Source organism: Sceloporus occidentalis, unplaced genomic scaffold (assembly GCF_023333645.1).
Source record: "Sceloporus occidentalis isolate IW3139 unplaced genomic scaffold, rSceOcc1.0.p SCAF_6, whole genome shotgun sequence".
NCBI classification, from domain to species: Eukaryota; Metazoa; Chordata; class Lepidosauria; order Squamata; family Phrynosomatidae; genus Sceloporus; species Sceloporus occidentalis.
This window is the reverse complement of record NW_028316986.1, coordinates 28,168,890-28,181,750: the sequence shown is the minus strand read 5'-3', so window position 1 is coordinate 28,181,750 and position 12,861 is coordinate 28,168,890. Positions and strand designations below refer to the sequence as shown.

General features: G+C 39.4%; 1 protein-coding gene across 1 annotated transcript in view; it reads right to left on the bottom strand.

Moving 5' to 3' along the window:
- THADA (THADA armadillo repeat containing) overlaps nucleotides 1-12,861 on the bottom strand; it is a 203,073-nt gene that overhangs the window by 171,301 nt on the left and 18,911 nt on the right. The window contains exons 10-15 of the mRNA XM_089529183.1: nucleotides 9,969-10,189; nucleotides 7,556-8,250; nucleotides 6,508-6,659; nucleotides 6,238-6,393; nucleotides 5,973-6,095; nucleotides 4,842-4,965 (exon numbers count right to left, since the gene is read on the bottom strand). Of these exons, the coding sequence (XP_089385309.1) occupies nucleotides 4,842-4,965; nucleotides 5,973-6,095; nucleotides 6,238-6,393; nucleotides 6,508-6,659; nucleotides 7,556-8,250; nucleotides 9,969-10,189 (1,471 nt within the window). The remainder of the gene's footprint in view (nucleotides 1-4,841; nucleotides 4,966-5,972; nucleotides 6,096-6,237; nucleotides 6,394-6,507; nucleotides 6,660-7,555; nucleotides 8,251-9,968; nucleotides 10,190-12,861) is intronic.

Below are 12,861 nucleotides of genomic sequence, written 5' to 3'. Positions count from 1 at the left end.
AATGAATGAATACAGAGCAGCTAAGTAAAAACAACATGAACGTGGAAGTTTTGATCTGGGCCATGTATTGTTCCACTCTTTGTTATGAGCTGTGCATCCAGAGTTTACTTACCATGCAGGAAACCTGAAGTTAGTATATTATCACAGCAGCAGTATGACCCACAACAAAGAAAGAAAAAAAGAAAGAAACCTTCCTCTTACAAGTGACTTTACATTAACAAAAATCCAAGTACAGTCAGCCCTTGGTATCCACATATTTTTTATCCACACATTCAAGCATCCACGGTTTGAATTTTTTAAAAAAATATAAATTCCAAAAAACAAACCTTTATATTGCCAGTTTATATAAGGGTTACCATTTTACTGCATCACTGCATTTAATGGGAATTGAGCATCCACAAATTTAGTTATCCATGGAGGGTCCTGGAACCAAACCCCAGTGGATACTAGAGGCCCAATGTACAACATAAAACAGGCATCTGAATAGGTTTGCCCTATATAGTTTTCCTGACTTCTCACTTAGATACATAGAAACATAGCATCTTAGAATTGGAAGTGGTCACAAGGTCCATCTAATCCAACTCCTTGCTATGCAGGAACACACAACTCAAGCACTCCTGAAAGAAGCCCATCCAATCTCTGTTTAAAGACCTCCAAAGAAGGAGGGTCCACCACCCTCCAGGGCAATTTATTCCACGGTCAAGCAGCCCGTATAGTAAATACATTGTTCCTAACATTTAGGTGGAATTCCTTCCTCATATTTTGATACAATTGTTTTGTGTTCTATGCAGATTCACAAACATTAAAAAGAAATCCACAGATATGCCGCACTCACTGTGAAGAGCACCTACATATCTTTTCCACTGTTTTCTAATCTAAAAGGCTACATTGAGGCCTAGGTTAATGCTAAATGTATGCCTTTAAAAAAGTACACAGTAAAACACACATTTATTGTTAACTGCCATCAAGCCTATTTCAACATGGTGACCATAACAATAAGCAACCTCCAAGCCACCCTATCATCAACAGAACTACACAGATTTTGCAGACTGAGGACCATGGCTTCCTTGCTTAAATCTATCCATCTGGAATGCAGGCTTCCTATTTTCCTACTGCTTCTACCTTACCAAGCATTATTCTTTTTTCTAATGAGTTTATGCCTTCTCATTATGTGTCCAAACTATAACAGTCTCGCAGTTTAGTCATACACAGGCTTAATTTCCTCTATAACTCATTTATTTATAATGCTAGCAATCCAGGATATCTATAGAATTCTTTTCCAGTACCTAATTTCAAATTAGTTTTCTTCCTATCAGACTTCACTGTCCAGCATTCATGATCATACATAGAAATTGGAAATAAAGTGGCATGAACAATTCTAACTTTAGTATTCAATTACAGTATATATCTTTACACTTCAAGATCTTGTCTAGCTCCTTCATAGCTGCCCTTCTAAGTCCCAGTCTCCTTCTGATTTCTTGACTGCTGTCTCCATTCTGATTGATAACTGAGCCAAGGTATGGAAAATCTTGAACTATTTCAATGTCCTCATTACCTGTTTTAAAGTTATGTAAATCATCTGTGGTCATTATTCTTGTTTTCTTAATACTGAATGGTAAAACTGCCTTTGCATTTTCTTCCTTGACTTTCTTCAGTAATGGTTTCAAGTGTTTGCTATTTTATGCCAGTACTATGGTGTCATCTGCATATTTTAGGTCCAAAACACATTGCAGAAATAATCCAGTTTGAGACCACTTTAAGTGCCCTGGGACAGTGCTAGGAAATTCTGGAAATTGTACTATCTCTTTACTTATTTTGAGCTGAAATTCCCCTATTCTGTCCTCTGCTCCATTATACTCTTCTCAGAAAAGGCAAAGGGTGCTCAACCTGAGGATGATTTCAAACTGGCTTCTGGGCGGGCTATGGAGTTAAGACTGCCATAGTCGCCTTAGTCGATGATCTCCGTCTGGGCATGGATGGGGGTAGCATGTCCCTGTTAGTGCTTTTGGACATCTCAGCAGCTTTCAATACCATTGACCATGGTATCCTTCTGGAACGCCTGAGGGAGTTAGGCATCGGGGGCACTGTGCTCCACTGGTTCTGTTCCTACCTCTCGGGTAGATTCCAGATGGTGCAGCTGGGGGACTCTTGCTCCGATAAGAGGGAGCTTACATCTGGTGTCCCTCAAGGAGCTATTTTGTCCCCCATGCTATTTAACATTTACATGAAACCACTGGGAGAGATCATCCAGAGACACGGGGCGCGGTGTTATCAGTACGCTGATGACACCCAAATATGTTTCTCTGTGTCTCCGACTGTTGCAGTGACTAGGGATGGCATCTCTCCTATAAATGCCTGCTTGGAGTCAGTAATGGGCTGGATGAGGGAAAACAAACTCAGTCTGAATCCAGAGAAAACGGAAGTACTTGTGATAGGCTCTCCGGGTCCGGGTAGTGAAATTTGTCCACCTGTCCTGAATGGCGTCACGCTCCTGAAGGACTCAGTTCGCAGCTTGGGAGTGCTTCTGGACTCGTCGCTCCAATTGACATCTCAAGTGGATGTGACGGTCAGAAGCGCCTGTTATCAGCTTCGGCTGATACGCCAGCTGTGACCCTATCTGGGCCGGGGGGGACCTTGAAAAGGTGGTACATGCTCTGGTAACCTCTCGATTGGATTTCTGCAATGCGCTCTACATGGGGCAACCCTTGTACCAAACCCAGAAGCTTCAATTAGTGCAGAATATGGAAGCAAGATTGGTCGCTGGATGTTCTAGGACCGACCATATAACTCCTGTTCTGCAAGATCTACATTGGCTGCCCATTCGCTTCCGGGCACAATACAAGGTGTTGGTTATTACCTATAAAGCCCTAAATGGCTTGGGCCCAGGCTACTTGGAGGACCGCCTCTCCCCATATAATCCGCCCTGCACACTCAGGTCAGCCGGGAAGAACTTGTTGAGGGTTCCAACTGCGAGATATGCGTCAACCTCACAAAGGGCCTTCTCCATCTCGGCCCCTAAAATTTGGAACACTCTTCCCGATGAGCTCCGTTCCATCACTTCCCTGGATTTGTTCAAAAAGAAGCTTAAAACCTTTTTTTTTCCCACCAGGCTTTCCCCCATGTCCCTTGATACTATGGCGGGTTACAAACCGCCATAAAATACGTATTGACTACGTATTAGGGTTAGGAAGGGGCGGTGCTTCCGCACCCCCCTAACCCTAGTACGTAGTCAATACGTATAATATGGTGGCGGCCGTTCCACATGGCCGCCGCCATATTGACGTAGCGGACGCTGTGCGTCCGCACATTGCACAGCGCTTATGACGTAGCGAGTGCGCCATTGGCGCCTCGCAGCATCATAACCGCACCGCAGGAAGAAGCTCCATTTTGGAGCTTTTTTTTTTGCTCCACGAGGGAGTCGCGCGGTTTGGCTGCTGCGGCTCCCTCGCGGAGCAAACAACAGCGCCGGCAGACCGCCGCAAAGCGGCGGTCTGCAACACTCCTATGTGGCTTCCCCCTATATGTACTGGCATCATGGATTAACAATTCAGCTGGCTTTGATTTGGGGTAACTGGTTTTATTTGTTTAATGTAATGTTTTAATATAGTGTTATTGCTATATTTTTATTGAAATTTTTATTCTGTATTGTTGTTTTTATTGCATTTTCTGTACACCGCTTTGATCATCGCGGAAAAGCAGTATAAAAATAAAATTTTATTATTATATGATAGTCCTGTTTAAATATTTGAAGGGATGTCATATTGAGGAGGGAGCAAGCTTGTTTTCTGCAGCTCCAGAGACTAGGACCCGGAGCAATGGATGCAAGCTGCAGGAAAAGAGATTCCACCTCAACATTAGGAGGAACTTCCAGACAGTAAGGGCTGTTTGACCGTGGAACACACTTCCTCGGAGTGTAGTGGAGTCTCCCTCCTTGGAGGTCTTCAAACAGAGGCTGGATGGCCATCTGTCGGGGATGCTTTGATCTGGATTTCCTGCATGGCAGGGGATTGGACTGGATGGCCCTTGCGGTCTCTTCCAGCTCTATGATTCTATGATTTATTACAGCACCAGAATACTCTGACAGAGAAGACTTAATGTCTCACAAAACTACAGTTCCCAGAATTGCCTAGCACTGAGCCAGGCAGTTAAACCAGTTTCAAACTGGATTATTTCTGCAGTATGTTTTGGACCTTAGATTGTTGGTATTTCTTCTTCTAATTTTTACACCTCCTTCCTCCAAGTCTTGATTTTTGACCTAATAAAATTTGATCAGTCACTCTCCTGCTTCTTTTCTTGATTCCAGGCCAAATTTTCCTACAATCTTTCATTCTCCTTTGTTTTCTACATTTTCATTTCAATAGCCTATGATTAAAAAGAAGTTCTCTTTTAGTGCATGATCAGTTTCCTCCTGGACTCCAGCATAAAATTTTTCCATTTCTTCTTCTTCTGCCTCTGTACCTGGAACATAAACTTGGATTATGGTTATATTAATGGGTTTTCCCTAAACTCTTATTGATATTATACACATACATATGTATGATACATGATATTATACATACACAATATCATACACATACATGTGTACATTCATACTGGATGGGCTATGACTACTTTTTTTAATGTTATTAACTGACAATACTTATATACAAAGATACTCAAAATTTTGCAGGGCTACAGAATTGTCTTGACCTGTAACAAGGGTAAGACTATCAAACTGGGTTACTCAGGAGTGCTGAGCTCTACCCATTCACATCAGAAACAAACGAACAGAAGGAATAAATGGATCATATGGTACTCTCTATGTACAGCACCTTCCCTCCCCTATTTTCCAAAGAACCTACCATCTAAAATAGGAAAGATTTCACTTATTATTCCCAAAAGAGTCAGCGCTGTAAATCTGGTTGGATGGGATGAACCTGGAAACAGAGCTCCAAATAGTATACTACAGACAGAAGACATGAAATCCTGAGGATCAGAAGAGAAATCACATTTTTAACACACATATTGATCAAATAAATTATGTACATATCAAATAAATCTAGTTGAAAGCAGGTGTATCCTTATTCTGTGTTTCTCCACCCAAGTAACATTATGATTCAAACACTGTGCATGAAGGATTTTCATTTACTGTAGGGCATGCATTACAATGTCGATATTCCTTGTTGCTAATCCTAAGAAATAGCCCCACTATACAACAATCCCTTCCTAGAAGCTGGAAGACTTTCTAGATAAAAGGCTCTTGTAGAACCTTTGAGACTAACTGAGCGAAAGATGTTTGTAGCATAAACTTTCATGGACTGGGTCTACTTTATCTGATCCAATGAAGTCTCAAAGGTGCTAAAAGATCCCTTTGCTTATTGATACATAACATGGCTATGTCTTTAAATTTGATAGATAAAGTGAGCTGATTAAATCAAGTCAATTTGGTTCATGATTTCAAAGTCCAGTTCTAACTAGCACACACGAGTTGCTTAAGAATGGATGGAGGCACCCTTTCACTGATTTTGACTGCTAGAGAAAGGCTCCACCAGCAGAAAAACGTGACTGTGTGAACAAATAGTCTCATACTGTACCAATGAAAGCTTCACAAGTGGAAACCTATTACCAGTGTTGATACTGGTGAAAGGTTCTGAAACAAGGTGTTTCAGGTGTGGGACACTCTTATCTTTGAACTCCCAGGTTTCACTTAGAAAAAGCCAGTTTATATCACTGGTTTAAATTACATTTTCCAGGGTTACACTCCCTGGTACCTTCTATTAAAGACCTTTGAGAATTTTTGCTAGTCAATACAGATGATGTTGCATTAAGCAGATGACTTGTCTATGAATAAGGGAGTTTCATAAAACTCCTTCCTTCTCTTGTATCTAAATGTCCCTTTACCACAAAATGATTCGCATTTTCTCTTCTCTTCAGGACAGTTACACAGTTGTTATCTTAATTCTCTATATTTTAAAACAAGCTACAACTCATACCTTGTACCGTTGCAGAGTCATCAATGGGTCCCATGTAACAGAGTTCTTAACTAAATCTTGTTTGGATTTTGCTTGCTGCATTTTATGAGCTGTCTGGGAGCTTTCATATATTCTGCAGAACAACTTTTAAAAGAGAAATGCAAAACACCATCCAATTAGAAACAGTTTGTGTCATGTTTAAAAAAGAAAGGCAAACCATCATTCCATTTGGCCTGCAGAGCATTTTGGTATAAGGCAGAGGGTTCTAGTCACACTTAAAGGTTACCTTTTTTAGGAGGGAACAAATCTGTTGCCTCACTGCTGGAGACTGGCTGTTCAAGTTGTATCTTATAAAAAATTGTATCAGATGCATTTCTTCTAGAGAGATAGCTTCTGTGCTGCGGTGACTCTCACAGAGCAAACCTAAAGCATCTATTCGTACCTTTAAAAAACCAGAAGAATCAAGAGCTTGAAATGAAGACTGGTTTTTCACAGCAGTTAATGATTTTAAAATTAAAAACACCGCACATACACCCCTTAATACATAGACCTGTACCTGATCATGTTGATGGACTAAGCCTTGTTTTATACATCCAATGGATACAAGACCACCATGTAGTATGTCTGTAAACTGCAAGTGTCCATGAGCTCTGGCTGTCCTCAGGCATGCCATCAAGGCTCCAAGTGCACCTCTGGTACTGCAAGATCCTAAATCAAATATTTTTTTAAAAAATTCTAATCAGCAGAAATTGATATTAATGAGTCTCCTTTCTGTTCTGCTAAACATACCCATGAAAATTATTTCCCTTTTGAAACTTAACTGCTTACTGGACTGTTTACTTTTTAAAAAAATCAGTTTTTTAAACCAATAACATGGCACCCAAAGACTAACCAATTTTCTGCAATATACAAACACCTTTAGAATACATGGATCTAATAAAGTAGATCTTTGCCCTCAAAAACTCCTAAGTGTTTAGGATGTTAAAATACAATAGCAGTAGGAAAGCAAGCCATTTCCATGGTCAGTCCTGAAAAGCACTGCTTCTACCTCCTTGTAACTAGTGGGGAACCCTTTAAGTATTTCTTCTGTTTCCTGTACTATATTAAGATAACAAAAATTATGTTATCTATGTCACTTATGAAGGAATCCTATGTCTCTTATGCTGGTATAGTACAGTCTTCTATGCTTCTACAGTTTATAACAAATTGTTATGAAATTAACATATTAACTATCATAACATACTAAAATACCTGCATTAAATTCCACATTGCTTCTCTACATTCCTTTCCCATATTCTCTTATAACAGAACAGAACTGCATTTTGTCAACCATTATAATATAAAATTACAATTTACATTAAATATTGTATGTAAAGAAATAACAGTAGGGGAAAACATATTGTGTATCTTTAACGATGTCTGTTATTCTGAATTGCTAGAAGAAGAAAAATAAATCTCATATTATCTAGTGATACAGATCCTAGAATTTCCTGCCCAGCACTTTGCTAACAAAAATATGTCAAAATAGGTTAAAGCAGCATCATTATCATGCATTCTGCATGATGAAATACACCTTACATACAATATATAAAGTCTGATCTTACCAACATTAGATTCTGCTGATGTCTGAAGAATTTTGATCATGTAGTTCATGCTTTCAGGGCTACATTTCAGCAATTTGGGTAGATAATAATCTGTTACATACATGGCTTGCTCTGCATTTCCATCACACAAAATTAAGAGCAGGGGAGACACCCATGTCTCGTGCCAACTGTCAATCCAGGTGTTTCCTTCCAAAATGGATGTAAGATGCTTCTTGTGATTCACAAACATAATTTCCAACAGATCACTTGCATAAGGTGCAAAAGACTGATCACTCATGACACTCAAGATCTGAGCAGGAATTGTCTTATCCATTGCCAGAATACACTCAATTCCAATACATTCCACAAGACAGCCAAGTGATGAATATTTACCTTTAACATGCCATTCCAAATTTAGCAAACTGTCAGTTAGATCCAAGAAGAAAGGGTCTACTTTTAAATCAATAGATCCTTTTACAGTAGCCTGATGTATTTGTAATATATTCTTAAATATAAGTTTGGTTTGATGCCTAACAGCGTCCATAGGATGTTCCCAGTGTGCATAGACATATTCCAGCATTTTTCCAGCTGTATCTGATTTTCCATTGAGACTGAACTTCAGGTTTATAGAGCTTGACTGAAGAACATCCAAAGCTACATTAGTCCAAATGGTTACAACTCTGGAAAGAGATGCTGCCATAGCAGAATCTTTTAGCCTTCAAGAATCAAACAGAGTATTATGATGGAACAAGATGACCAAATTTTAGAAATAGCACAGTATTTATCCTCAGTCATTTGCTGAGCTTCACAATCCTACAGAACCACTGTTTATCCTAAGTACTAGAAAGTCTATTCCCACATAAATAGTTAATTCGCGCAAAAGGTGAATATGGTACTGCAATACGCTGCTGAATTGTGGTAGTTTAAAATGTAGAAATAAATTATACAAGACAAGACAATAAGTAAGGAATGGATCCCTCTTCTCCATTTTACCCTGCCCCCACTGTCTATATATCCTCATCACAGGAAAAAGACAGCCCTAATATGAACAGCATGAAAATATCTGGGTCAGGTTCTCCAGTCTTACATTCTCTTTGGAAGAAGGTCTCTACACGTCATGGTAGCTGAGAAAACCATCTGAGTCACAGAGATTTATGGTATTCAAGTTCTTCACCATTATGGAGATCAAAGCTAAGCAATTATTTCCCACTGACCCATCCTGTCTAGTTATAATACTATTAGGCCAAACAGATGGCCCAGTAAAGCCAGCTTCTCGCCAGCTCAGGAGCATGGTGTTTAGATGTACCACACCCCCAAGCCAGACAAAAGCTGCACCAGCTATTATACGCCGATCGGTTTCTATGCAACTTTTTGGTGTGGCGTTTAGATGCCACACGCCCCAGAGCCAGTGAAAAGCAGGCTCCAGAGACAAAAGGACGGCTTTTTCCCACCCCAAATAGGAGCAGATTTTTTTCATTCCTATTTGAAGCAGAAGCTGGCTGATTGGGCCCACGTGTCTGTTTGCCATGGCCCGATCCAGCTTAAATGCAGCAGCTGTTTTTGGCCATCTGTTTCGGCCCCAGTCCCTAAACCATAACCTGGTTGATATCAATAATACAAGAATAAAGAATAAAGAACAATTATAAAATTCTTAGATATACACCAGTTATCACTTCAGGTAAAACAGGTAAAAATGTCAGCCATAGGTTACAGATAGCACTATTTCAAGTCACTAAAAATGAAGCTGCTAGAAACCATAGATAAAACTGGTATGGGTAATGAGAAAGAAAATGAAGCATATTAGTCTAATTAACAATTCTGCTATTACCTACATCTGCATTTCCAATCCTAGTAATAATCCCTGAAAAAATATTTTGCTTCTCACAATTTTGTCTGTCTCACTTTATTTTGCTGGTAACTAAGGTTTCTCCTCTATAATTTGATTTAAGTTTAGTGCTCAGGTCCCATGTTTCCCAAACAACAACAGTTTAAAAGATATGATAAACACATAACTTTTTATCTACTTTTAGTTCACAGTTATTAATCCAAGTTCCAAGTTCAAGTCCAGGTTCAAACCGGAAATGCACATGCAATACAATCCCATGTGTCTTCATAGCAATAATTCCCATTAATTTAAATAGGGATTAAGTTAAGTGAACATAGAACTGTAACCATAAGCAACATTCTTGGTTACTGTTCCTAAATGGCATATCCATCTTCTCATAATGGATAGCCTGCCAAAACCCAACCATACTTCCTAACCATTCCAAGAATGTCTTATAGTTAATTCCTAATGTGATACTGTACAAAAATTTATTATTTTTATTTAGCCCAATTTATGTTTGAACATGTATTCAAACTGCAACCTGAATTCTAGAAATGGATGAACAGAGTTCAGCCTGAATGAATAAAACATGCAAAACTATAGTTTTACCGTGTACTCAAGGTCAATAAGGTCTGGGCAATATCCAAGAGCAGTTTCTCTGCATTATGCCCCATGTTGTTGTTTTTCCACTCTAACATAGCTAGTGCTCCATGACAAAGAAAAAGGAGGACTGAGTCAGAAAGCTCAGCAGTACAAAGATTTCCACAGCTGTCCACAAACCAGGGTGGTATGTCAGAACATTTCAGTGAGCCACAAAGCAAGTCACTGATCTGCAAAAAGCAATTTAATGTTACTGAAACAACTGGAAATAAATAAAAATCATGCCCCCATCAAGTAATTAGATACATACAAGAAATTATAAAGCAGTTGGTAAAATTTCTATGGTACACTGTGTTTCTCCCACCCCCTTATTTTGGCTAGGTAATATTATATATAAATATGATATAGGAGGATAAAATGAAATATGACAGCACCTTTAAGACTAACCTGTTTTTATTTTAGCATGAGCTTTCATGGATATAAACCCACTTCTTCAGATGCAGTACCAAATGGTGTTAAGGCCTCAGGTATAAAACATACTTACACAATTGTGGGGATGGGATAGAATGTAATAGAATTCATACTTACACAATTGTGGGGATGGGATAGAATGTAATAGAATTCAGAATGACACAAATCATGCCCATTGTCCTTAAATTTCAAAGGGCTGGGTGAGGTGATACAAATCTTTTAGATCTTTATAGTGGTCAGTTAGTGCTGATGTATGAAAACAAGAAATCTGCTCACCAAAAGTCAGTTTCCTCAAGTTCAAAATGTCTCTCTAAAAATATTCCTTTTGTATATGTTCAATAGTAGGAACTCTTGTATTAATGTATGTAATGTGCCATGAAATCATTGTCTTTGTTCATATCTCTGCTAATGGATTGGAATTTGAGAATACTGTATAATTCAATTCATCTGTTTCTATCTAGACTTCTTCTGTAATTTCCTTCTTCAAGGACTGTGACCTGTAAACCCCTTATTGCATGTCCATGGTAGTTCAAAAGTTTCTAGGTATTGGCATTTCTAATGTCAGATTTGTGTCCATTAATCCTCTTGCACATACAGTCGAATGTCCTGTTTGATCAATGCAGAATGTAGAGGGGTATTGCTGGCATAGGATGGCATATGTCACACTGGAGGAAGAGCAAATAATTGCACCTCTGATGTTGAGGGTGATGTTATTGGCCCCTGTAATATTGCTCCCACAGCAGATGTGGGGACAGAACTGGTATATGAGTTTATGGCAGGCCCCTATATTACCATCTATGTTGCATATCCTATTAAGATTAAAGGCCTGCCTCCCAGACCTTGTGAGAGCACCATTATTCTCAAGAACTGATTGTGGCTTATTGACTATGTGCCTGAATGGTCTCCACTGGGGACTGTAAGTGACCATTAAGGGTGTTCTGTCATTTTTGCTCTGTCTTGTAGTAGATGGTTTCTGGGTATTAATCTTGACTCCTTTGGTGGATATTGTAGTTTGACAAATGCCTGTTGTAAATCCAAGACTTCTGAATCTCTGTCTTGTGGGTCTGAGCAGATGTTATTGAATCAGAGGGCCTGGCTGTAAATAATAGATTTGGTAGTTTGTTCTGGGTGAAATCTGGAGGCATATAAGTATGTGTAGTGATCAGTAGTTTTTGACAGTGTGGTACTTAAAAGTTGCACTGTGGTGTCAAGAAAGTGAATTTGTTGTGTTGATTTTTCCAGGCTCAGACTGACAATAAGATTGAAGTTACTGAAATCCTAGTGATTGTTTTCCATGTAGCCAAATGTCATTGAGAAATCGCAGGTAGAGCAGAAGTTTTTGAGTCCATGTGCTGCTTGATCATCAGATGATGAAATAGACTTATTCTATAAAAACTTATGCTAAATCTTCTTTCTTTTAGTTAGTCTCAAAAGTGCTACATATACTTTTGCGCATATATATATATATATAACAGGAATATCTCATTGTAAAGGGAACATTGGATAAATTCATTGCAGCATTTTCAAATCACCTTTCAAAATATTTTTCTTTGGGATTCTCACTGCAGAAAAAGGCATCAAAACCTTGTCTAGTCTTTACACCAGTACATTATCACAATTAATTATTGGATAAATATAAAACATTTACTTTAAACCAAATTGTATGCATGTTTACTAAGAAGTGGTCAATCCCACATAACACTGGGAGTCCCACTGAATACAGTGGTTCTTATCTCTGAGTAACCATGCATAGGTTTGCTATCCTCTATGCTATCATCTAAAGTTCAACAGGAAACACTCCCATGTCTGTACAGAACTGCAGTCAGAGGCTCGAAAAGACAAGCAGGAAAAAATGGCCCAATCCTAATTTTTCCCCAAATCGGGTCAAAACCCTGCTGCCTGCACAGCCTACTCTCAAGGCAAACCAAATGTGCAAGCCACACTGCTGAGTAATTTTTTGTTGCCTTCCCACCATACAAGCACACTGTCACACAAACACACTACCTACGACCCCCAAGTACCTCCCACGTCCACCCAGATCCCATCCCATTACACAGCCGCCCCTTTGATCAGCCACACAGTCACACATGCAATGCACCAACCTTACAGAGCGTCAGTGCATCAGTGTGCAAGTGGTACATTGTCAAAGCATAATCATGGAGTCCCTTCAAACATGCCCCCTTCACCTCCTTTCACCCCATGCTCCCAAGTTGAATTGTTTGGTTTGTGTATGTTGTCATTATATCCATGGTCTTCAAATAATGCACATCCCCAAAGCACCCAAAAGCCACTCCAAGGCCGCCAAAGGCAGCCTAAACTCAAAGAAAAAAGGAGTGGCAAAAAAGCCATTCCTGTTGGCGGCTTTACCACCCATCTGCTTCAGGCCTAAGGCTGCAGTCCTATGCTTACTTACCTAGGAGCATGTCCTACT